The following is a 24956-nucleotide window of genomic DNA, read 5'->3' on the forward strand; positions in this document are numbered from 1 at the left end:
TTTAAAGATTTTATTTATTTATTCATGAGCGACAGAGAGAGAGAGAGAGAGGCAGAGGGAGAAGCAGGCTCCCAAGGAGCAGGGAGCCCGATGCGGGACTCGATCCCAGGACCCTGGGATCATGACCTGAGCCGAAGGCAGTCGCTTAACCAACTGAGCCACCCAGGCGCCCCACAGTGTGGCTTTTGTGGACATTGCTGCTGTAAACATCGGGGTGCACGTACCCCTTTGGATCCCTACATTCGTATTCCTGGGGTAAATACCCAGTAGTGCAATTGCTGGATCATATGGTAGCTCTATTTTCAACTTTTTGAGGAACCTCCATACTGTTTTCCAGAGTGGCTGCACCAGCTTGCATTCCCACCAACAGTGTGGGAGGGTTCCCCTTTCTCCACATCCCCGCCAACATCTGTCGTTTCCTGACTTGTTAATTTTAGCCATCCTGACTGGTGTGAGGTGGTATCTCACTGAGGTTTTGATTTGGATTTCCCTGATGCCGAGCGATGCTGAGCACTTTTTCATGTGTGTGTGGACCATTTGGATGTCTTCTTTGGAAAAATGTCTGTTCATGTCTTCTGCCCATTTCTTGATTGGATTATTTGTTCTTTGGGTGTTGAGTTTGATAAGTTCTTTATAGATTTTGGATACTAGCCCTTTATCTGATATGTCATTTGCAAATATTTTCTCCCATTCTGTTGGTTTTCTTTTGTTTTCTTTTGTTTTTTTTTTTAAAGATTTTATTTTTTTATTATTTATTTGAGAGAGAGAGAATGAGAGATAGAGAGCACGAGAGGGAAGAGGGTCAGAGGGAGAAGCAGACTCCCCGCAGAGCAGGGAGTCTGATGTGGGACTCGATCCCGGGACTCCAGGATCATGACCTGAGCCGAAGGCAGTTGCTTAACCAACTGAGCCACCCAGGCGCCCTTCTTTTGGTTTTGTTGACTTGTTTCTTTTGCTGTTCAAAAGCTTTTTATCTTGATGAAGTCCCAATAGTTCATTTTTGCCCTTGTTTCCCTTGCCTTTGGTGATGTTTCTAGGAAGAAGTTGCTGCAGCTGAGGTCGAAGAGGTTGCTGCTTGTGTTCTCCTTTAGGATTTTGATGGACTCCTGTCTCACATTGAGGTCTTTCAACCATTTTGAGTCTATTTTTGTATGTGGTGTAAGGAAATGGTCCAGTTTCATTCTTTTGCATGTGGCCGTCCAATTTTCCTGACACCATTTGTTGAAGAGACAGTCTTTTCCATTGGACATTCTTTCCAGCTTTGTCAAAGATTAGTTGACCATAGAGTTGAGGGTCCATTTCTGGGCTCTCTATTCTGTTCCATTGATCTGTGTGTCTGTTTTTGTGCCAGTACCATACTGTCTTGATGATGACAGCTTTGTAATAGAGCTGGAAGTCCGGAATTGTGATACTGCCAGCTTTGCTTTTCTTTTTCAACATTCCTCTGGCTATTTGGGGTCTTTTCTGGTTCCATACAAATTTTAGGATTATTTGTTCCATTTCTTTGAAAAAAGTGGATGGTATTTTGATGGGGATTGCATTGAATGTGTAGATTGCTCTAGGTAGCATTGACATCTTCACAATATTTGTTTTTCCAGTCCATGAGCATGGAACGTTTTTCCATTTCTTTGTGTCTTCCTCAATTTCTTTCATGAGTATTTTATAGTTTTCTGAGTACAGATACTTTGCCTCTTTGGTTAGATTTATTCCTAGGTATCTTATGGTTTTGGGTGCAATTGTAAATGGGATCAACTCCTTAATTTCTCTTTCTTCTGTCTTGTTCTTGGTGTATAGAAATGCCACTGATTTCTGTGCATTGATTTTATATCCTGCCACTTGACTGAATTCCTGTATGAGTTCTAGCAGTTTTGGGGTGGAGTCTTTTGGGTTTTCCACATAAAGTATCATATCATGTGCAAAGAGTGAGAGTTTGACTTCCTCTTTGCCGATTTGGATGCCTTTGATTTCTTTTTGTTGTCTGATTGCTGTGGCTACGACTTCTAATACTATGTTGAATAGCAGTGGTGATAGTGGACATCCCTGCTGCATTCCTGACCTTAGGGGTAAAGCTCTCAGTTTTTCCCCATTGAGAATGATATTTGCTGTAGGTTTTTCATAGATGGCTTTTATGATATTGAGGTATGTACCTTCTATCCCTGTTCTTTGAAGAGTTTTGATCAAGAAAGGATGCTGTACTTTGTCAAATGCTTTTTCTGTGTCTATTGAGAGGATCATATGATTCTTGTTCTTTCTTTTGTTAATGTATCACATTGATTTGCTGTTGTTGAACCAGCTGTGCAGCCCAGGTATAAATCCCACTTGGTCGTGTTGAATAATCCTTTTAATGTACTGTTGGATCCTATTGGCTAGTATTTTGGTGAGAATTTTTGCATCCATGTTCATCAAGGATATTGGTCTGTAATTCTCCTTTTCTTTGTCTAGTTTTGGGATCAAGGTAATGGTGGTCTCATAAAATGAGTTTGGAAGTTTTCCTTCCATTTCTATTTTTTGGAACAGTTTCAGAAGAATAGGTTTAATTCTTCTTGAAATGTTTGGTAAAATTCCCCTGGGAAGCCATCTGTCCCTGGGCTTTTGTTTGTTGGGAGATTTTTGAGTACTGCTTCAACTTCCTTAGTGGTTATAGGTCTGTTCAGGTTTTCTATTTCTTCCTGGTTCAGTTTTGGTAGTTGATACATCTCTAGGAATGCATCCATTTCTTCCACATTATCTAATTTGCTGGCATAGAGTTGCTCATAATATGTTCTTATAATTGTTTGTATTTCTTTGGTGTTGGTTGTGATCTCCTCTTTCATTCATGATTTTGTTGATTTGGGTCCTTTCTCTTTTCTTTTTGATAAGTCTGGCCAGGGGTTTATGAATCTTGTTAATTCTTTCAAAGAACCAGCTCCCAGTTTCGTTGATCTGTTCTACTGTTCTTTTGGTTTCTATTTCATTGATTTCTGCTCTGATCTTTATTATTTCTCTTCTCTTGGTGGGTTTAGACTTTATTTGCCGTTTTTTCTCTAGCTCCTTTAGGTGTAGGGTTAGATTGTGTATTTGAGACCTTTCTTGTTTCTTGAGAAAGGCTTGTATTGCTATATTCTTTCCTCTTAGGACTGCCTTTGCTGCATCCCAAAGATTTTGAACAGTTGTGTTTTCATTTTCATTGGTTTCCATGAATTTTTTTATTTTTTTAAATTTATTTTTATTTATTTTTTTTAAGATTTTATTTATTTATTTGAGAGAGAGAGAATGAGATAGAGCACGAGAGGGAAGAGGGTCAGAGGGAGAAGCAGACCCCCCACTGAGCAAGGAGCCCGATGTGGGACTTGATCCTGGAACTCCAGGATCATGACCTGAGCAGACGGCAGTCGCCCAACCAGCTGAGCCACCCAGGCACCCTCCATGAATTTTTTAATTTTTCTTTTATTTCCTGGTTGACCCATTCATTCTTTAGTAGAATGCTCTTTAGCCTCCATGTATTTGAGTTCTTTCCGACTTTCCTTTTGTGATTGAGTTCTAGTTTCAAAGCATTGTGGTCTAAAAATATGCAGGGAATAATCCCAGTCTTTTGGTACCGGTTGAGACCTGATTTGTGACCTAGGATGTGATCTATTCTGGAGAATGTTCCAGGGGCACTAGAGAAGAATGTGTATTCCGTTGCTTTGGGATGGAATGTTCTGAATATGTCTGTGAAGTCCATTTGGTCCATTGTGTCATTTAAAGTCTTTATTTCCTTGTTGATCTTTTGCTTAGATGATCTGTCCATTTCAGTGAGGGGGGGATGTTAAAGTCCCCCACTATTATTGTAAGTTGTCGATGTGTTTTTTTGCTTTTGTTATTAATTGCCTTATATAATTGGCTGCTCCCATGTTAGGGGCATATTTACAGTTGTTAGATCTTCTTGTTGGATAGACTGTTTAAGTAGGATATAGTGTCCTTCCTCATCTCTTATTACAGTCTTTGGTTTAAAATCTAATTTGTCTGATATAAGGATTGCCACCCCAGCTTTCTTTTGGTGTCCATTAGCATGGTAAATGGTTTTCCACCCCCTCACTTTCAATGTGGGGGTGTCTTTGGGTCTAAATTGAGTCTCTTGCAGACAGCATATCGATGGGTCTTGTTTTTTTATCCAATCTGATAGCCTGTGTCTTTGATTGGGGCATTTACCCCATTTACATTCAGGGTAACTATGGAAAGATATGAATTTAGTGCCATTGTATTGCCTGTAAGGTAACTGTTAGTGTATATTATCTCTGTTCCTTTCTGGTCTATGTTGCTTTTAGGCTCTCTTTGCTCAGAGGACCCCTTTCAAGATTTCTTGTAGGGCTGGTTTCGTGTTTGCAAATTCCTTTAGTTTTTGTTTGTCCTGGAAGCTTTTTATCTCTCCTTCTATTTTCAATGACAGCCTAGCTGGATATAGTATTCTTGGCTGCATATTTTTCTCCTTTAGTGCTCTGAAGCTATCATGCCTGTCCTTTCTGGCCTGCCAGGTCTCTGTGGATAGGTCTGTTGCCAATCTAATGTTTCTACCATTGTAGGTTACATATCTCTTCTCCCGAGCTGCTTTCAGGATTTTCTCTTTGTCTCTGAGACTCGTAAGTTTTACTATTTGATGTTGGGGTGTTGACTTTTTTTATTGATTTTGAGAGGGGTTCTCTGTGCCTCCTGGATTTTGATGCCTGTTTCCTTCCCCCAATTAGGGAAGTTCTCTGTTATAATTTGCTCCAATATACCTTCTGCCCCCCCTCTGTCTTTCTTCTTCTTCTGGGATTCCAATTATTCTAATGTTGTTTCATATTATGGTATTGCTCATCTCTAGAATTCTGCCCTCGTGATCCAGTAGTTGTTTATCTCTCTTTTTCTCAGCTTCTGTATTTTCCATCATTTGGTCTTCTGTATCACTGCTTCTCTCTTCTGACTCATTTATCCTAGCAGTTAGTGCCCCCATTTTTTATTGCACCTCATTAATAGTCTTTTTGATTTTGACTTGGATAGATTTTAGTTCTTTAATTTTCCAGAAAGGTTTCTTTAATAACTTCCATGCTTTTTTCAAGCCCAGCTAGTATCTTTAAAATCATGATTCTGAACTCTAGGTCCGACATTGTACTAATGTCCGTATTGAGCAGTTCCCTCGCAAGTCGGTACTACCTCTTGTTCTTTTTGTTGAAGTGATTTTTTTCTGTCTTGTCATTTTGTCCAGAGGAGAATAGATGAATGAGAGAACAAAATGCTAACAGGGTAACAATGTCCCCAGAAAATATACTCTAAACAAATCAGAAAAGACCTGAATTTGGGGGAAAAGAAAGGGAAAGTAAGAAAAAAGAAAAAGATAAAAACAAACAAAAACAGAACAAAACAAAAAAAAACAGAATATAATCAAATATGATCAGGCTGGTTCATAGATCAGTGCCACACACTAGATTTTGGGTGTATTTTGGTCTGTTAGAAGAAAGTGCCTCCCTTAATTTTAAAGAAAGAAAAACTTATATATGTACAAAAATAAGGGTTGATAAGATGAAGGGATGGAATATGACTGTAAAGATGAAAATTATAAAAGATTTTATAAAAGGAATTGATAAGTTGTTTGAAAAAAGAAGATTTAAGAAAAAAGAAAAGGGAGAGAATATGATCAGGCAGGAGACTAGCACAAAGCCATACACTAGAGATTTAGGGTATATTTTGATCTGTTAGAAGAAACTGTATCTCAAAATTTTAAAGAGAGAACAACGTACATATATATGCCAAAAATAAGGGTAACTACTATGAAGGGATAGAGTATGACTCTAAAAATGAAAAATAAAAATGTTTTTTAAAAAAGGGATTGATAAGATGTTGGTTGAAAAATGGAAAAAGCATTAAAAAAAAAGTTAAAAAAATTAACTTTGAAAGACTAAAGAATCATGGTAAAAAAGCCATGAATTCTATGTGCAGTATTCCCCTAGCGCTGGAGTTCTGCCCTTCTCGTTGATCAGTAAACTTGGTCTTGGGTGGCAGTTCTTGCTAATCTTCTGGGGGAGGGGCCTGTTGCCGTGGTTCCCAGATGTCTTTGCCGGAGGTGGAATTGTCCCGTCCTTGCTGGTTCGGGCTAAATAATCTGCTCAGGTTTGCTCTTGGGAACTTTTGTTCCCTGCCAGCTTTCTGAACAGCTTTGGAGGACGAAAGTGACTGACAATGGCGGCCTCCCAATCTCCGCCCGGGAGAAACCGAGAACTCGGGGCCCCGCTCCTCAGTGCGCCCCCAGAGAAAAGCAGTCATTCACTCCCATCTCCCCGGTCTCTGGCCGCACTCTGTGCTCACGCGGCCTGTGACCGAGCGTTTCTATCTCTGGCACCTGACTCGGTGTGGAGTCTCCAAACCCAGCAGATCCCTGCCGTTTGCTCCCCCGCTGCTCCTCCCGGGGGAGGAAGGGGAGTCACCCCGGATCTGCCACTTGTTGGGTTCCTGCTGGAGGAGCAGTGGCCCGACTGTGCCCCGAATCAGTTTATGGGAACCCCGAGCTGAGAGCCCACACCTCTGCTCCGTCTCTGCAGCCAGCTTCCCTGCACCGATACCTGGGAGCTCTGCCGCACTCAGGCACCCCCAGTCTTTCTGTGACCACACTGTCCCGCGAGGGTTCCACCCCCCACTTAGCCCCTGGAGCGACGTCCCTCAGTGGAGCCGACTTCTAAAAGTTCTGATTTTGTGCTCCGCGGCTCTATCACTTGCCAGAAGCAGCGAATGGAAGCCCCCTCCCCCGCCATCTATCCTCCCGAATATCGCCTGAGATTCATTTCTCTGCACGTCCTACCTTCCAGAAAGTGGTCGCTTTTCTGTTCAGAGTTGTTGCTATTCTTTTCTTTGATTTCCTGTTGAGTTTGTAGGTGTTCAGAATGGTTTGATCCGTCTCCAGCTGAATTCCTGAGACCAGACGAAATCCGGGTCTCCTACTCCTCTGCCATCTTGCTCCGTCCCTCCTAAATTTCTTTTTTTTTTTTTTTTAAGATTTTATTTATTTATTTGACAGAGAGAGACACAGCGAGAGAGGGAATGCAAGCAGGGGGAGTGGGAGAGGGAGAAGCAGGCTTCCCACAGAGCAGGGAGCCCAATGCGGGGCTCCATCCCAGGATCCTGGGATCATGACCCGAGCTGAAGGCAGAAGCTTAACGACTGAGCCACCCAGGCGCCCCTTTTTTTAAATTTCTTAAACATAATTTACTTCCCTCCCCCCCTCTTCCTGCTCTCCTGGTTCATGTCTGTAATGTCCTTCTGGACTGTGGCCCTTTTCCTCTTTGGTCCCTTGTCTGCTAGTCCTTAAATCAGTCATGTCCTTCAGGTAGTCATCTGCAATACCCCAGGTTATCCTAACTGTCTCTATCCTTCCCTCTCATATAATGCTGTAATACCTGATTTGTCATATTTTATTAGAAATTATATTTAAGTTCTTGAGGGTAGGGAATTGTGTTGTCTTCTACATATTTATCCTCGGTGCCTGACTCTAGCCTTGGCACATGGTATATAATTTACATATGTTTGTTGAACTGAACATTAATTATTCTAAAAAGGTTTCTGTAAGATATAACTAATTAGGTTAAGGGATGATGTTAACAATGTCGAATAATTGATATTGCATGGACACTGACCAGTATGAACAGTTGCTAGACATAAACTATTTAGTAGAAGTGAATATAGATTCTTGAGTGTGTTCATGTTTTGTATTGTAATAAATAATCTTAACTTGGGTTTGAATATGTTGCTATTTTTCAGTCTAGGTGAATGTAAGGGAATTTATGGTTTTAGGAGCTTGAATAAAAATAATTTGGACCAAATTCTTCTGTCTGCATTACAACCTTGTTATTTTCTGTCATTATTCTTTCTTCCTTTCACAAATTTTTCAAACCTGGATGATTTGTTTTGTCATCAAATTTGAAGAAACTTATAGTCATTGTTTTGGGGTGAGAGGTGGGATGAGTGGTGGTATGTTTCCCCAGAAATTGTCATTCCCAGTGGTTTTTTTGTGCTATATCTTTCAGATATTTCTTTGAAAGCAAAGACAACTAGGCATAATATGCGTAAAGTTATGTTAAATTTTAACTACTAATTGTATTTATTGTATGATTTTAATACGTGAAAAGTGCATTTGTCTTGAGGATAGGGAACAATAGAGTTACATACTCTTCACATTAGTGAGTTAGGTTTCCCAGATTTCTGCTAGCACTGTTTTGGAAAAGACAGCTGTGATGCCTGGGTGGAAGGAGTTGTACTTTGGCTTTATTTTTTGGACTGCAAATTTATGGGCAAGTGGATTTTATTCTTGTAATGGATTCTCAGGATGACAGAGCAAACCCAGGTAATGATAAAACATGCCACAGTTACCGCCACATAGGATGGTCTGAATTTGGTGCTTAAGATGTGATGCTTTTTCCCTACTGTGTCTGTGCTGAACATTTTATTCTGGTCATAATAGCCCCTCTGTCTGTTCCTGCATTTAAACACAGTAAGTCAGGGTTTTTACTATCAGGGATAGTAATAACAGTTTTTACAAGTTTCTCCACCTTGGGAGGAACTGTTCCTGTGGTAAACTGATCAGCTCATAGCACCTTTCGTACTAACTTCAGTTACACAAGGAAAAAAATCTGAAAGCCATACTTGAGATTTGATTTATTTAAGTCTATGCAACAGTGTCCACATCCATTGTGTTCTTATGGAAGCGTTTATTGAATCCTGTACCTCAGATGATCCCCCCCAATATTTATCCTCATATTTTAAGTTAATGTTGCAGTTTTTAAAATTCTCTCTTGGGTTATGAGCAAAGTTCATAGGCTGGAATTCCTGTTGAAATAGTATCACAGATTTTTTTTTCTTAGTTCCTTGTAGAGCATATGTAATACTTGTCATATTGTAGGTATGAACCACCACTAAAATAAAACTTTATTCTTCAACTCATTAAAAGCCTCTGCTTTCTAGATAAAACTACAACCTTGTGAAATTCTTTCATTTTTCTTCCATCAACACTGAGGGCAGTTGCCATTTTTTTTCAGGGCTATTTTTTGGTTTAAAGTAATATATTTTCTCCTTTAGGTGTCACTATAAGAGACAGGGACTACAGAAGAACAAAGTTGCAGTGAGTCATGGGAGTAGGGCATTCAGTTCAGCAGATAAGTTCTTTCTCAGACAACTGCCATGCTGGATGCAAGAGCGAAAAATATATGCCGTGGACCTCCTGGTCTCTCCTAAATTGGTCAGCCCTTGAGTATTAAATTTGACAATGCTGAGGGTTTACTGTGCTGGTCTCAATTGGATTGTACATTAGAATCATTTACACACCCTCAAAGTTATCTAGGGCATGTTCCTTATCTTAATTTGAATGTCCAGGATTGCTGCCCTTCCAAGTTTTCTAGCTTAATGAAGCCTCACAGGCAATTAAAAAAATATGTATTTATGCTGTATGTCTGTATGTGACTGCATGTGTTTGTGTGTACATACTAGGAATCAATTTATAGCACTTAAAGACTGTGAAATACTATTGAAAAGCCTAAATAAAATTCTGAAAGGAAGAAGTAATTAGAGGGAATTGCTTGTTCCAGATATTAAGATGTATTATAAAGCTACAGAAATTGAAACTGTTTACAGTGATAAGGAAGAGTAATGGAGTAGAATGAGAATTTAAATATATCATATAAATATGATTAGGTGTCATTTAAAATTAGTAAGGAATGTTAGGTTATTCACTATATGGTATTGTGACATCTAGCTGTTTGGGGTTGGATTCCTATCTTACTTGCTGTATGATAATAATAGCTTGATTAAGTTATAATATGAAAAAATGAAACATATATAGCAGAATATATAGGAAAGGAATTTTTTTTTTAAATCTAGGAGTAACATCCTTTCTTAGTTTGACGCAATATCTTGAGGCCATAGAGGCAAAAGTTAGTATGCTTGACTACTAAAGAATAAACTCTTTCATGTCAAAACTGGGAGATACTATTTGCAAATGTATGACAAAGACCTAATATTGATTAAGTGTACAAAGGGCTCTTACAAACCACATAATCACAAAAACCCATTCACAAAAGAGTATAAATGAGCAATTCACAGAAAAAATACAAAGACCCTTAAACATATGAAAAGATTACCAGCCTTACTATTAAATGTATGTTGAGGAGCAAAGTGTCTTTTTTTTTTTTTTTTTTTTTTACTAAAGAGGTAAAAAATTTTTTAAATAATTTTTGGCTGAATAGAGTGGAAAACCTACACTGTCATTCTCTGTTGATGAGATTATATGTTGGTACTACTTTTTTTTGTAGCGGTTTGGCTCTGTCGATTAGAATTTGAACTATATACATAGCTTTCATTAACTCAGTGGTTCTACTTCCAGAAATGTATCTAATAAAAATATATAATTACTCAAAGCACTTTTTTGTAGTAACAAAAGTAATGAAAGTATGAAGCAGTATTAGTCCACTGGGGACTGTATTAATAAATTGTGGTATATTTATATAATAGAATACAATGTAGCTTTAAAAGAAATGAGATGTAGATGTCTTAGAAAGATATCCATGATACTATATTAAGTCCAAAAAATGGAGATAAAGAATATTTTGTATAATACCATTTATGTGTGAAAAAGTATGTGTATTTCTAGAAAACAGTATATATTTAACATAAAAGCACAGATACAGAGAGGAGGAAATGACACACAATAACACGAACCTGGCAACTGTAGTTACTGATGGCAAGTCAGATGAGGCATGAAATGGGGAAGAAAAATGTTCACTTTTTTTTTTTTTGAAACGTTTATTCTTTAAGGAAAAAAAGTAGTTTTCAAAGAAGAAAACATTTTCCTAAAAACTAAAAATGCACTCCCTAGCTCCCCTAAGTAATTCTTACGTAAACCTTTGGATATGAACTGCGTGTCAATTGTACATTCCTGGTTTTCCCACTTACTAGCTTTTGGATCTTACTTGGACAGAGACATTTGATCATTAGTTTTTGTCACAAGAGGGTTGAAATAGGTAATAATATCTACCATTTACTGAATGCTTTCTAGATTGTTTCCTCAGATCTGTTTCCACTCTAATTTTGTAATTACTGCAGAGATAGTTATAATAATCAATGATCTATGAGCACTTTTTTGATGTAACTATAATTTGTTGACATTATTGCATTTAAAGTAAATGTTTTCTGTTTTCAACTCTCCCTGGGGAAAATAATGGCAGCAGAACACATGGAAGGGCATGGTAAGTTCAGCTTGAGAATAGCTGAAAACCTAGAGAAAGTTTTGGTGAAAATGTTGTTGATACTTGATCAGCATCCTTCACTACTTTCTCTGTTATTTGTAAAGTGATGATGGCTCTTTCATTTGAAAGGTTATCCTTATGGGTGAAGATGTTAATGTGGTATGTGGTTTTTGTAGATACTGAGGTAGGAGTCCATTGAAGTGGAAACTAATTTGAGTTGTACCATTTACTAATAATGCTAATAGACGGTGATAATCTTTGAAGGGGAAACCTAAACTTTTTAATGAAAAGCAGTCATTTTGGTATTCTTGAATTAAGCAAAAATTGAGAATTGCTTTTAGATACAGTAAACTTAATAGAGGATAAAGCAGTAGATTAGATTATTTCATAATCTACACACATTCTCTTTTATCTTTCCTTTTTTTCTTGGATAGATGGAAATATGCTATTGGATATCTCAGATCAGTTTCCTGAAGAAATTAGATTAGTGTGAATCTGTTGTTTTCTGTGCTCTCCTTTCTGGTTTATCTGTAATCAGGATACCTGTATTAAATTCTCAGTTTATGTACTTTTTTTTTTTGCCATTTAAAAAGGGATTGCATTTCTTCAGAGATTTATTACATGCTGCATATCATAACCAGACATTTGGCTTTATGAAAAGGAAAAGAAAATATTTCATAATAGGGAATTTTTTGAAGGATTTTGAGAAAAATTTGTGCTTATTCAAAGAAAGAATCGTCAAGATTGGATTGCCACTTGATCTCTGCCCTCAGATGCTTTTACATTAAACAGTGCTATAGATTATTTTTAGAAAGTAAATGTTTTTTTTTTTGAAAGTAAATGTTTTCTTACCTGTTATCTTTTTACTTTTCATTTTGTGAAACCTTATTTTCTTTTAAACATTCAATAGGATTCTGATCTTCGAAGCGCACTTCTTTTGGAACAGGCGGCACATTGCTTTATAAACATGAAGAGTCCCATGGTTAGAAAATACGCGTTTCACATGATATTGGCAGGCCATCGGTTTAGTAAAGCCGGGCAGGTGAGTGCATTTTCTTTAAAAAAAAAAAAAAAATTTGTAATAAATAATTTAATTTTTGTTATAATTTGTTATTTATTTTATAAATGTATGTCATTTGTATGGCATTTCTCCAGCCCCAGTTGCCCCTTTAAGTATTAGTTGGAGGGAGAATTGCTAGAGGCAGAGTGGTAGCAGCAGTAAGTGGTGGTGGTTTACTATAAACATAGGTAAGTGTGGATTGAAGAATCATCCCCGTGTTCCTGGGACTATACAAGGAGCTTAGCATGGACCCATAAAACCATGGTCTTATTTCTTAAAGAGCTTTTTGTATGGTAGGGGAATATGAGGAGTTAAAAAAATTTGGCTAATAATGAATTTTTATGAACATACTTTTATTTTTCAGTCTGTGCTAACCAAACATGTCAGTGTTTTAAATTGTATGTTATTACAGAGGTGCAAAGAAACAAGTGTTCAGAAACTACTCTCAGTTTCATGTAAAAATGCCATTTTTTTTTTTTTAGTATTTTTTTTTTATTTATTTGACAGAGAGAGACATAGCGAGAGAAGGAACACAGGCAGGGGGAGTGGGAGAGGGAGAAGCAGGCTTCCTGCAGAGCAGGGAGCCCGATGCGGGGCTCGATCCCAGGACCCTGGCTGGGATCATGACCTGAGCCGAAGGCAGATCTTAATGACTGAGCCACCCTAGTGCCCCCAAAATGCCATGATTTTAAAAGACAAGTATTTCAAGATTGGGTTCCTCCCTCTATTTTTGGAAACTGGCAATTAGAAAATAGGTGAACTTGCTTTATATTAGATGCAAAACTGTAAAAATATTTATAAAATTATATATCTTTTTATAATAATTGATACACTCCATCAACTAGAATTTCTCAGGTTCTAAAGTGGAACAGAATTTTAAACTATCATTTTTCACCTCCTTCCATAGTAAATGCAAATGCATCTGAAACATGTTATCCCATTGTTTATTGTTGTTTAAAAGTGTTTTTATTTAGAAATTAACAAAATGTAATACGCATGTGGTTCCCTTTGCTTGGGATGAAAGTTAAGTACTCCATTGGGAATGGTCCATTGTCTCTTATTAAAAGTAAGTCATCTTTTTCCACATCTTTGTCCACTTTTCGGAATAGTTTCATTTATGAACATGATGATGTCACTGGAACTGGAAATAGCTGCTCATATTTCATCTTCTGAAATTATAGGGCATGTTGCTTCTGGGAAATGCATGCGAATTAAAAATACTACATTTATAGTAGGTTGACATACACTTACTCTTTGGCTTATTAATCATCTTTTTCTTTTTTATAAGATTTTATTTATTCATTTGAGAGACAGAGACAGAGCACAAGCAGGGGGAGAAGTGGAGGGAAAGGGAAAAGCAGGCTCCGTGCTGAGCTGGGAGCTGGACACGGGGCTCAATCCCAGGACCTGGAGATCATGACCCAAGCCAAAGGCAGAAGCTTAGCTATCTGAACCACCCAGGCGCCCTCTTATTAATCATCTTTAACTGTAGTTATCTCCTGGTGTTAATGATTCCAGGGTACCCAGTTTTATATTTTGTGACCACTCTTTATATACCCTGCATCCAGAAAATCTCTTTCTCAGACAATATGTAGAAACTGAAAGTATAACTAGAAATGCTTTTCTATTGAAAAAACAAACATATGTCCTATTGTAGCTGGTCAAGAATAGTATCTTCCTTGGAAGGTAGGACATAGAACACAAATAGTTGTGACTAAGGGCAAGTTGTTTCTGAGACACACCAACTTTTCATGACATTTCCATTAAAATGTGTGTTGTTGGCAGGGATGAGAGGACACTAGAGAAGATCATATGTGTATATAGAAAGGCCATTTCTCAGTCCTCTCTGAGGGGACTGAATCACTTATCTTGTCCCCAGCATTTTTAATAGTTCCTTTTTTTTACCATTAGTTTTCCATTAAGAATTATCAACAAGTAAAAGGCAATTAAAAAAAAGAACTGGCATTACCAAGGATTAAAATTAGTAAAAAATTTTAAGAAAGTGCTAGAGAAGGGTCTGTTTGTGTTGTCCAGTATACCCCAGGACAGTGTTTCAATTTTTACTTTAAAAGGCAGATTTTATTGGGCGCCTGGATGGCTCAGTTGGTTAAGCGACTACCTTCAGCTCAGGTCATGATCCTGGAGTCCCAGGATTGAGTCCTGTATCGGGCTCCCTGCTCGGCAGGGAGTCTGCTTCTCCCTCTGACCCTCCCCTGTCTCATGTGCGCTCTCTCTCTCTCTCTCTCAAATAAATAAATAAATAAATCTTTAAAAAAAAAAAGGCAGGGGCGCCTGGGTGGCTCAGTTGGTTAAGCGGCTGCCTTCGGCTCAGGTCATAATCCCAGGATGGGATCGAGTCCCGCATCGGACTCCCTGCTCAGCGGGGAACCTGCTTCTCCCTCTCCCTCTGCCTGCCTCTCTGCCTACTTGTTCTCTCTCTGTATCTCTCTGCCAAATAAATAAATAAAATCTTTAAAAAAGAAATAAAAAAATAAAAATAAATAAATAAGGAAGATTTTATTTTTATTTATATATTTTTAAAAGATTTTACTTATTTGAGAGAGAGAATGAGATAGGAAGAGCATGAGAGGGGGGAGGGTCAGGGGGAGAAGCAGACTCCCCGCTGAGCAGGGAGCCCGATTTGGGACTTGATCCCGGGACTCCAGGATCATGACCTGAGCCGAAGGCAGTCGCTCAAGCAACTGAGCCACCCAGCCGCCCTTAAAAGGCAGATTTTAAATCCTTGTTACCTTTTAAATCTCTTTAGATGCTTTTCCAAGAAATCCTAAAAAATGCACTTGAATTCAACATTTTGACATATTAAGTTGTTTCTTTGTATCTTAGTTTTTTTGTTTTTTTTTTTTAACGATTTTATTTATTTATTTGACAGAGACACAGCGAGAGAGGGAACACAAGCAGGGGGAGCGGGAGCGGGAGAGGGAGAAGCAGGCTTCCCGCGGAACAGGGAGCCCGATGCAGGGCTTGATCATGACCCGAGCCGAAGGCAGATGCTCAACGACTGAACTACCCAGGCGCCCCTGTATCTTAGTTTTTAAGACTTTTTACTAAATGTTTACTAAATGTTCCTTTTTACTAAATGCAATATGGAGATTGGGGTGTTTTTTCAAGAAAACATAACTTAAAAATTATTTTGAAACAATCTCAAACTTATAAAGAAGTTACAAGTACAGTTCAGACACTTTAGCTGAGTGATTTGATAGTTGTCTACCTAGTGCCTCATTACCCACAAATACTTTAGGACATATTCCCCATTTCCTAGAAACAAGACTTTTTCTCCTGTATAACCATTATATAACAATCAGATCAAGGACTCAATACAGTACTGCTAGCTAATCCTCCGACCTTATGCAGATTTTGACAGTTGTCCCATAAATGTCTTTTATAGCATAAGGATCCTGTTCAGAAGGATCCTTTGACTTTATGACCTTGATACTTTTGAAGATTACAAGCCAATTATTTTTATAGAGTATCCCTCAATTTGTTTGGTGTGTGTTTGGTGTTTCCTCATGATGAGATTCAAATTGGGTATCTTTATAGGAATATCACAGAAGAGAGACTGAGTTCTTAAACTGCATGCTATTAAGTGGCACATGATTTTGATTTGCTTTAACTATATACCAAGAAAACATTTCTTTAAAAAACAAGCAGTCCTGGATATACATGGTACAAAGTTTATAATCCACCCTGGAGAAGGGAGTAGGTACAAGAGTATACTCTGAAGTAGAAGGTTTAGTGGAGTGAAGCCTCTTCCTTGGTACCAAATCCCAGGTTTAAGATAGAGGTGGTCTGACTTCAGAGGGTAGCAGTGATAGGTAATTAATGCCAAACATCTGCTCACAGGTGTGGCAGGATGCAGCAGTGGGCAAAAGAAAAGAATATACCATACTCTTACTACCAAACGAAACAGTAGTTTAGTTAGCATTCAGCCCAGTGCAGTGGTACAGAGATGACCATAAGAAAATTAGTAAGATAGTTCTCAGTTTTAAATAACAACCTGACTAATTCATGACTCTGTATGCTACTGCTCTGAAAACTCCCGGATGGCTTTTCATAAAGTCATGATTATTTTTGCCTTCTTAGACTTCCTGCCCTTGGACAAAGCAGTCACTTGCCTGCTTCAGGACCTCTTGTTTTTTAGTAATAATTGCAAAGGGGTCTCCATAAATGTTAGTTTCATTTTCTCATCATTCTAGTCTCTGTTAGAAGAAACACCAGTTACCAGGTTCGTGATTGTGTGTGTGTTTATTTTTTCTGGTCCAAGAGAAATTTGGATTTTAATACTTCGTTTTGTTTATTTTCTTTCAGAAAAAGCATGCTTTACGCTGTTATTGTCAAGCCATGCAAGTTTACAAGGGAAAAGGCTGGTCTCTTGCAGAGGATCACATTAACTTTACTATTGGGCGCCAGTCGTATACCCTTAGGCAACTGGACAATGCTGTGTCTGCTTTTAGGCATATTTTAATCAATGAAAGTAAACAATCTGCTGCTCAACAAGGGGCCTTCCTCAGAGAGTATCTTTATGTTTACAAGGTGAATACTTATTTTCAGTAGTAGATATTAAAATTTAAGTCATTATTTTTAGTAAAAAAAAAAAAAACTCCTTTAGTAGTTGTTTAATAAAATGGTTTTCTTAAAATTTATGTAATTATCTGTCATAATAAAGTGTGGCAGTATGCCCTTTGGTCATAGATCTGGGTTGCATTGCCCTTCTACAGATCTTTAAAAGGGAATTTTAATATTCCAGTAAGCATTTGATCTGTGCCTGTTCTTGGACCTTAAAAAAAAAAAAAAGAGATGCCACAAGCTTTCTGGACTGCTTCTTCTTTATTATTATTTTTTTGGCATCATAACTGATTTTATAATATACTGGGTCCTCATACCATCCTTTGGAAAAAGTACATTACTTTCTTTTACCCATGAAAGATGAAAAGGTATCTGTCTGTGGGAAGTGGACATAGTATTATGGTCTAACCCAGAAAAATTAATAGGAAGGAAAAATACCTCACTGAGACAGGAGGTTAGAAAATAACATACAAAACATTGTTTTACGGAAAAATTTATTTTTCAAATTTAAAAAATTTTTCCTCAAGACTTGTGAATAATGAATATTTTATCTATCCTGCAGAAAATACCCTTTCATACTTTATAAATTTGAGATCATATGGGTTAGAATTTTGACAGATAGGATGCTGTAATGAGTCACAGAAAATAAAGTGCATAGCAAAATAATATTTGGACGTTTCCACATCCAAAGAGAGCTAATTAACTGAGGAACTTTAGAAAGATTCTCTTGGCCAGGATAAATGTTATTTAAAATTTTAAGGCTGATAAATTAAGTAAAACTAGCAATTCTTTATCTTAATATTCTTGCTTAACATATTTTTAATACCTTGCATGTTAAAAAAATGAGGCAAATATAAAGAAAGTAGAATTTTCTCAAAAAATTCTTTTTCTTCTATATTTCTCCTAGAATGTAAGTCAGCTATCACCAGATGGTCCTTTACCACAGCTACCTTTACCGTATATTAACAGTTCAGCAACACGGGTTTTCTTCGGCCACGACAGACGACCAGCAGATGGTTTGTAAAATTTTATTTGGCCTTGTTACCTAGTGACTATTTTTTTAAGTGTTTTTTTTATTTAAGAAATGATGTTGTAATTGTTAAAGAATATTTGAAAATAAATAACTCTGTACCGAATCACTTAACCATCCTACCACCACTTCAGTGGTGTACCTTCCAGCTCTACAAGCTAAAAATAACAATAAAATAGCTATAATTATAATGGGTTTTTTCACATAGTATAAAGAATGCTCATGTTATTACATAGTCTTATTAAACATTTTTAATGTCAGTAAGATATTCTATTCAGTACATATAAATAAAGTACCTTAATATTTGCTTGTTATATAGTTGGACTATTTCCTTCATTCCTTACATAAAATTATTTTGTGATGGACATTTTTGTGGATAAAACTTTTCTTAAGTTTTTATTATGGAGATTTCAGATATTCTTAGAAGCAGAGAACAGTTGCCAATATTCTGCTGTTCTTGTAAGACTTTTTAAAATATAGGCTTATTTTCTTAGGATTGAGCCTTAGAATGGCAGTAGTGGGCCAAGAGTATAAATATGTTAAAGTAAACTTTGTAATTCTAAGCATTCTTTTTTTTATTTTTATTTTTTAAAGATTTTATTTATTTATTTGAGGGAGAGAATGAGATAGAGAGCATGAGAGGGGGGCGGGTCAGAGGGAGAAGCAGACTCCCTGCCGAGCAGGGAGCCCAATGTGGGACTCGATCCCGGGACTCCAGGATCATGATCTGAGCCAAAGGCAGTCGCTCAACCGAGCCACCCAGGCGCCCAGTTCTAAGCATTCTTATATTTGAGCTTATTAATATGTTTCTCATTGAGATTTAGTTTAATATTTTATTTAAAAATATTTATTAATTGATGCCTGGGTGGTGCAGTTGGTTAAGTGTCCAACTCTTGGTTTCGGCTTGGGTTGTGGTCTCAGCGTCCTGGGATCAGGCCCTGCATTGGGCTCCATGCTCAATGCGGAGTCATCTTGAGACTCTCTCGGCCCTTCTTTGCTCCTCTCTCTCTCTTTCTCAAATAAATCTTAAAAAAAAAAAGTCTATGTATATATATTTATCAAAATGTTTATGGCAGCATTGGTTTTAATAGCAAAAAAAGTAAGATGATAGAGGAGATGAATTGATAAATTTTGGCATATTTATATAATGGATTCACGCTGTAGGTCATGAGTGAAATTGTTCTACATGTTTCAATATGAATAATACACCATAATGTTCAGTGAAAAAAAGTTACAGAATGATCAATCAAACGTAATTCCATTTATATAAATTTCAAGCATATAAACCAATTCATACAATGCATACATTGTTTATGTATACAGTAATAGGTGGTAAAGTAAAAAATATGGATGAGAACACTATATTTCAGCTTTGGAAGAGCTCTGGGAAGAAGTGCTAGTGGAGATGAAGGAGAGTAATGTGTTTCTGTATATTTGAGGTATTTCATATAAAATTGTGCAATATTAGGGAAAATATATTCTTTCAGCGTTAAGGAGAAAAGAACATCAATATTATAAGTCAAGTTCCAGTTAGACTAGGGTTAATAAGAGGATATTTTTCTCTCAGATAATTAAACTGGCAAGAGTGAGTATGTATATATACTTATTTGGCTACTTTGGATTTTTATTTAAAATGTGTTTCATTTGAGGGCAGGTGCTAATAAATGTGTGCTTAATTGTGACTTTTTTTTTTTTAGGTGAAAAGCAAGCAGCTACTCATGTAAGTCTTGATCAAGAATATGATTCTGAATCCTCTCAGCAGTGGAGAGAACTTGAAGAACAGGTTGTAGCTGTGGTTAACAGAGGAGTAATTCCATCCAGTTTCCACCCCACACAGTACTGTTTGAACGGTTATTCAGATAACTCAAGATTTCCACTGGCAGTTGTAGAAGGTGATGTACTTGAATTTTTATTCATGGTTTTTTGTTTGTTTTACTTACAAGTAATTTTCTGTCTGCCAAAAATCACTGGAAGCCGGGCATGAAAAAATAAATTAGGAAACATAACTTAGCTGCATCTATAAAACCAGGCATTGTGGGCTCTAATACTGTATATACAGTATGCTACTGGAATATAGAAGAGAGAATGACATGTGTTAGTACAAAGAAATTGGGGAGAAATCTTCTAGAGGAAGTCTTTTTTTTTAAGATTTTATTTATTTATTTGAGAGAGAGCACAGAGGGAGAGTGAGAAGGAGAAGCAGACTCCCTGCTAACTGGAGAGCCCGATGCGCAGCTCGATCCCAGGACCCTGAGATCATGACCTGAGCCTAGGCAGCCGCTTAACTGACTGAACCACCCAGGTGCCCCTAGAGGAAGTCATTTTATTTTATTTTTTTTAAAGATTTTATTTATTTGACAGAGAGAGACAGTGAGAGCAGGAACACAAGCAGGGGGAGTGGGAGAGGGAGAAGCAGGCTTCCCGCTGAGCAGGGAGCCTGATGCGGGACTTGATCCCAGGATTCTGGGATCATGACCTGAGCTGAAGGCAGACGCTTAACGACTGAGCCACCGAGGTGCCCGAGGAAGTCATTTTAAAACTGAATCCTGAATAAATGGACATGTACAAGATGGTAAAAGATAGTCTAGGCAGAAATGCAGAGCTGTGAAAGTAAGGTATGTTTAGAGAATTGAAGAATAGGGTTTAGACTAGGTTTAGGTATAGGTTTAGAGAATCAAAGCATAGTTGGGGTTTATTAAAGTTATTAATTTAGGCCTTTCTTTTGTAGAACCAGTAACAGTGGAAGTGGCCTTTAGAAATCCTTTGAAGGTTCCACTTTTGTTGACTGATTTGTCATTGCTGTGGAAGTTTCAACCCAAAGATAGTAGTCGAAAGGATAATGAAGAAGTTAAAGAACTAGTAAGTTATTAAAAGGTATTTGTAATAAGCATGTTTCAGTAATAGCCTTAACAGATGCATAACATTTCAGTTTTTTCTGTTCATTGAGTTGTACTTATTCTTTTTTATGCTTATTTGCCCTAGTTATAAAAAGTATGACATATGCTTATTGTTGAAAATTGAGTATATAAAAAACATAAGGAATAAAAATAAAACTGTCTTCTCAGTATTTAGAAATAACCACTTTAACACTTTTCTGTATCTTCCTAGTCATTTCCATCTGTATGTTTTCTCTCATATTTAGGATTCTATCATATTGTGTATGTTGGTTTTTTTTCATTCTGTGTTGATTCATATGCATATTTTGATATTAAAATGTCTCCATATTTCATTTCTTTATAATATTCCATCATGGATGGCCTGTAAGCTCTTCTAATATCTCTCCACTGATAGTTGTTTTAGAAGTTTCCATTTGTTTACTATCATCATAATACAGTGGTGAAAATTTGGGTGTATAGTTTTTTATCCTGATAAATTCTATAGTAAAGATTCCTGGGCATGAAGTTAAAACATTTTAGGGAATAAGTATTTTGGTATTCTATTAGTTTCCCAAAAGGTCATACCAACAAGCTTTTCACTAACAGCACATGGGCTTGCATATCATCTTTGCAGCATTAAGTATTCTTATTTATTAAAAAAAAAAATCTTACTGATTTGATAGGTAAGAAAAATGTTATTTTACTTTATTATTTTCCATGTCATTAATTTCTGGTGAAGTTGAAGTTCTTGTATTTCCCTTTTTTGTGGATTGTCTTTATATATATGTATTTATCTTTTTCTTATTCAGGTCTGTAATAAGCTCTTTATCTAGGATAGTTATTTTTGAAGCAGGAATGACTTGAACAAATAATTTTTGTTACCAAGCTGATTGTAACAGAAAGAACTGGGACAGTACATTTTTTACCCATTTATATGTTATTCACCAATATCTACTCTATAACTTTTGCTTTTTTATACCACCTAACTATATGCTTTAGAAATGTGGCAAATATTATTTTGGAACTGGGAAATATCCCAACATTTTGGCACTGATTTACAGAGGGAGAGCTTGAAAGAAGATGTATGTCATACTAACTTTAGTATAAATTATTTTTCTTGAAGTGTTTTGATTTTTAAAGATTGCCTTATTTAGAGTCTTGTCAGTTAAATCCATTAAAGACATTTTGTGATTATTTACACTCATTGTGAATAGTTTGAAAGATTGAGATTTTGTAGACTCTGTTCTGACTGGAATTTTAGCAAATTTATGAATTTTTCTAATGTTTTTTAGATGTCTGGAATACAAATTAGAAGCGTATAAACTGTTTACTCTTGGGAAAGGTTTTTTTTAAAGATCCATTAGCTTTTTTAAATATATTAGTCTGTTTAATATATTAGATTTTAAAGGAGGTTTATTAAAATTGAGTGAAAATTTTCATTGTGTATAATTGTTACACTTTTTCCTGTAAATTTCAAAGTCTTTGGATTTCTTCATAAGCTTCTACTCATGGATTAAGATGCTGAAATGGAACTTAGGGAAATGTAATTTTTATTTATTGTGTGAAATGACTAACTTCATGGTAAAAGTAAAACAGTGTTTATGAGGACCAGCTTTACCCCAAGTGTAAGTCAGTTAACTCTGCTTTGTTACATGACCAGAGATTGTAGTCTCTTACAGAAATTTGGAGGCCACAGGCCTTTTTTTGCTCTCTCTTACAGCCCTTATTATCCACCAGTCTTTTATGCATCTTGCTTAGGTGCCATTACTTTGTGTAATTGGCCAATTTGGAAAAAGAGGCTAGTGAGAGTACAAAATGGAGAAATTTGCTCTGGTTGTAAGATTAAATGGCCATTTTGGCCATTGTTGACCATTAGTAACTGAACTTTTATCTCTTGAAGTTTTATCCTCTTGGCTGCAACTTTGAGTAGGTCACTTACCCCCCTTACTTGAACTGGACTGAATGAAATGAAAAAATGTATATATCACTCATTCTGCTACTTGCGTGGCTTTACTCCAGGTGTGAAAGTAAAACACTGCATCTTGCTTAGCACATAGTAAGAACCTAGTAAATACTAACTATAATTATTGTTATTGTTCTTAAGTACTGATGTATAGGAATGTTAATATTCTGATACTTTAGTCATTAGAATGTATGTTTTACAAAATAACTTATTTTTCAGGTAACAGGTGAACCTGAAATGATTGGAACTGAAGTTATTTCAGAATTTTTAATTAATAGTGAAGAATCCAAAGTGGTAACTATTTTATTATTTTTTTGTCTTAAGCCTTTCAAAAAGTAAGATGCAAACAAATTTTAATAAAAATCAATTTTTTCAGTTTGTTTTATATTCTAGTTTTCTTAAAAGGTAAAATTTGGAAGATTGGGAAACAGGAATTGCACAAGAGGAAATTGGTGGGAAGAGTAGATTTGCAGTGGTCTTTGGTTTGTTAATTTCCAAAGAAGCCTGGTGAAAAGTTTTTGCTTTTTTGAAGGTGGTCGGTGTGATAATTTCATATAATATTTGCTTGAGCAGAATATTTTGGTTTTTGTTGACTTGGAAGTGTTAATGTAGATCAGGCCTGTTTACAGACTTTCTTTTGAAGAAAATGTTTTCCGATATAAGAAATTAATTGATTATTCAAAACTGTAGGTCATGAGTTTATATTTTTGCAGTATTACAAAATTTAGGTTTTGCGCTATTTAAGATATTATGAAAACAGATAATAAGAGTGACTTAAATATCTCCACAGGCGAGACTAAAGCTCTTTCCCCATCACATAGGGGAGCTGCATGTTCTGGGAGTTGTTTATAATCTTGGCACTATTCAGGGCTGCGTGACAGTAGATGGCATTGATGCTCTTCCTAGATGTCACACAGGTAAAACTATAGCATTGCTAAACAGATACAAAACTAATAATTAAATCTCCATAGAATAAATGAATGAAATGAAAATGAGGTGTTTTTAAAAATAGGTTTAATGTGCCTTAACAAAGGCATTTAGTCAGATTATTTGGGTTATTTTAAACTCTGCCATTGCTTCAAAAATAACTTTATTCCCTTCTAATGTATTTTGTATCTGCAAAATAAGTAAATCCTAATGAGAAATTAATCAGCATACAGTAGATGTGGTTAAACATAAAAATAAAGTACTCTTAATTCTTTGATTAACCATGCTACTCAGTAATTATTTAGGATTTTTCTAGAAATAATCTGAAAGTTACAGTATTCAAGCTAAATTGATGTCATTTAACATTTCAAATTCCTTTAGGGCATTGACTGTTTTTTGTTTCAGGAAAGCATTCCTTGAGTATGTCAGTCCGAGGGAGACAAGATTTAGAAATTCAAGGTCCTCGACTTAACAATACAAAAGAAGAGAAAACATCTATTAAATATGGTCCTGATCGACGTTTAGATCCCATTATCACGGAGGAAATGCCACTATTGGAGGTATTTCACTTCTTAAAATTTCATGGATTAATAAATTGTCTATAAGGTCAGATAATATATTCAGTAAAGTAATCTTAGACTTTGAAGTTACTGATATTACATTGAACCATACTTTTTATTACTAAGCTAAGTTTAATAGATCTAATTCACAAAGATAAATCACAGCCAGGTTATAAAATATAAACCTCAAGATATTAATGGAAATTGAGAAAATACATTTAAAGAACACTTTGTTTAATAAAATCAGTGACTTTGTTTATTAAAATCAGTGGCTTTTTTTGATAAGGTACAAAAATAATACGGGAATTAATGCTTATAAAAAGTTTGAGCAAAATAGATAAGTATATGAATAAAAAACAATATTCCCTTCATTGTCTCTGTTTCCCACCTCACCCTACTTTCATGCCTCTAAGTTAAAGCCTTTTTAGTTACAGAAGATAGAAACTGATGGCTAGGTGTAGCATAAGCCAAAAAAGAGAAAATGTTTATTATTTAGTTGAAGGATATTGGAACATCTCTGAGAAACTGAAGTATTATAGAACAATAAGTCTCAAAGAAGAATAAGGACTTGGCACCTCCAGGAAATGTAGCAGCAAATGTTTGTAAGCCTTTAGAAAGCATTACTTTTGATATGACCTTAGTCTAACAACTTTTCTAGTCTTTGTGCCACTTTATTACAAATTTCACGTTTCTGGGAGAGAAATCTGGCCTACCTTGGATCAGTTGTCTACCTG

At 36.3% G+C, this 24956-nt stretch overlaps 1 protein-coding gene across 5 annotated transcripts in view; it reads left to right on the forward strand.

The window, feature by feature from the left end:
• TRAPPC8 (trafficking protein particle complex subunit 8) overlaps positions 1-24956 on the forward strand; it is an 87884-nt gene that overhangs the window by 30439 nt on the left and 32489 nt on the right. For all 5 annotated transcript variants that reach the window (XR_012380052.1, XM_025886434.2, XM_025886432.2 and 2 more), the window contains exons 12-19: positions 12133-12264; positions 16609-16833; positions 17774-17882; positions 19594-19788; positions 20625-20755; positions 22955-23029; positions 23526-23652; positions 24068-24222. Coding sequence is in view for 4 of the 5 variants with exons in the window: in XM_025886434.2 (XP_025742219.1) it covers positions 12133-12264; positions 16609-16833; positions 17774-17882; positions 19594-19788; positions 20625-20755; positions 22955-23029; positions 23526-23652; positions 24068-24222 (1149 nt within the window). In the remaining variant the exon portion in view is untranslated. The remainder of the gene's footprint in view (positions 1-12132; positions 12265-16608; positions 16834-17773; positions 17883-19593; positions 19789-20624; positions 20756-22954; positions 23030-23525; positions 23653-24067; positions 24223-24956) is intronic.

Source organism: Callorhinus ursinus, unplaced genomic scaffold, assembly GCF_003265705.2.
Source record: "Callorhinus ursinus isolate GAN/ISIS: 27379988/994484 unplaced genomic scaffold, GSC_fseal_2.0 scaffold11, whole genome shotgun sequence".
NCBI lineage: Eukaryota > Metazoa > Chordata > Mammalia > Carnivora > Otariidae > Callorhinus > Callorhinus ursinus.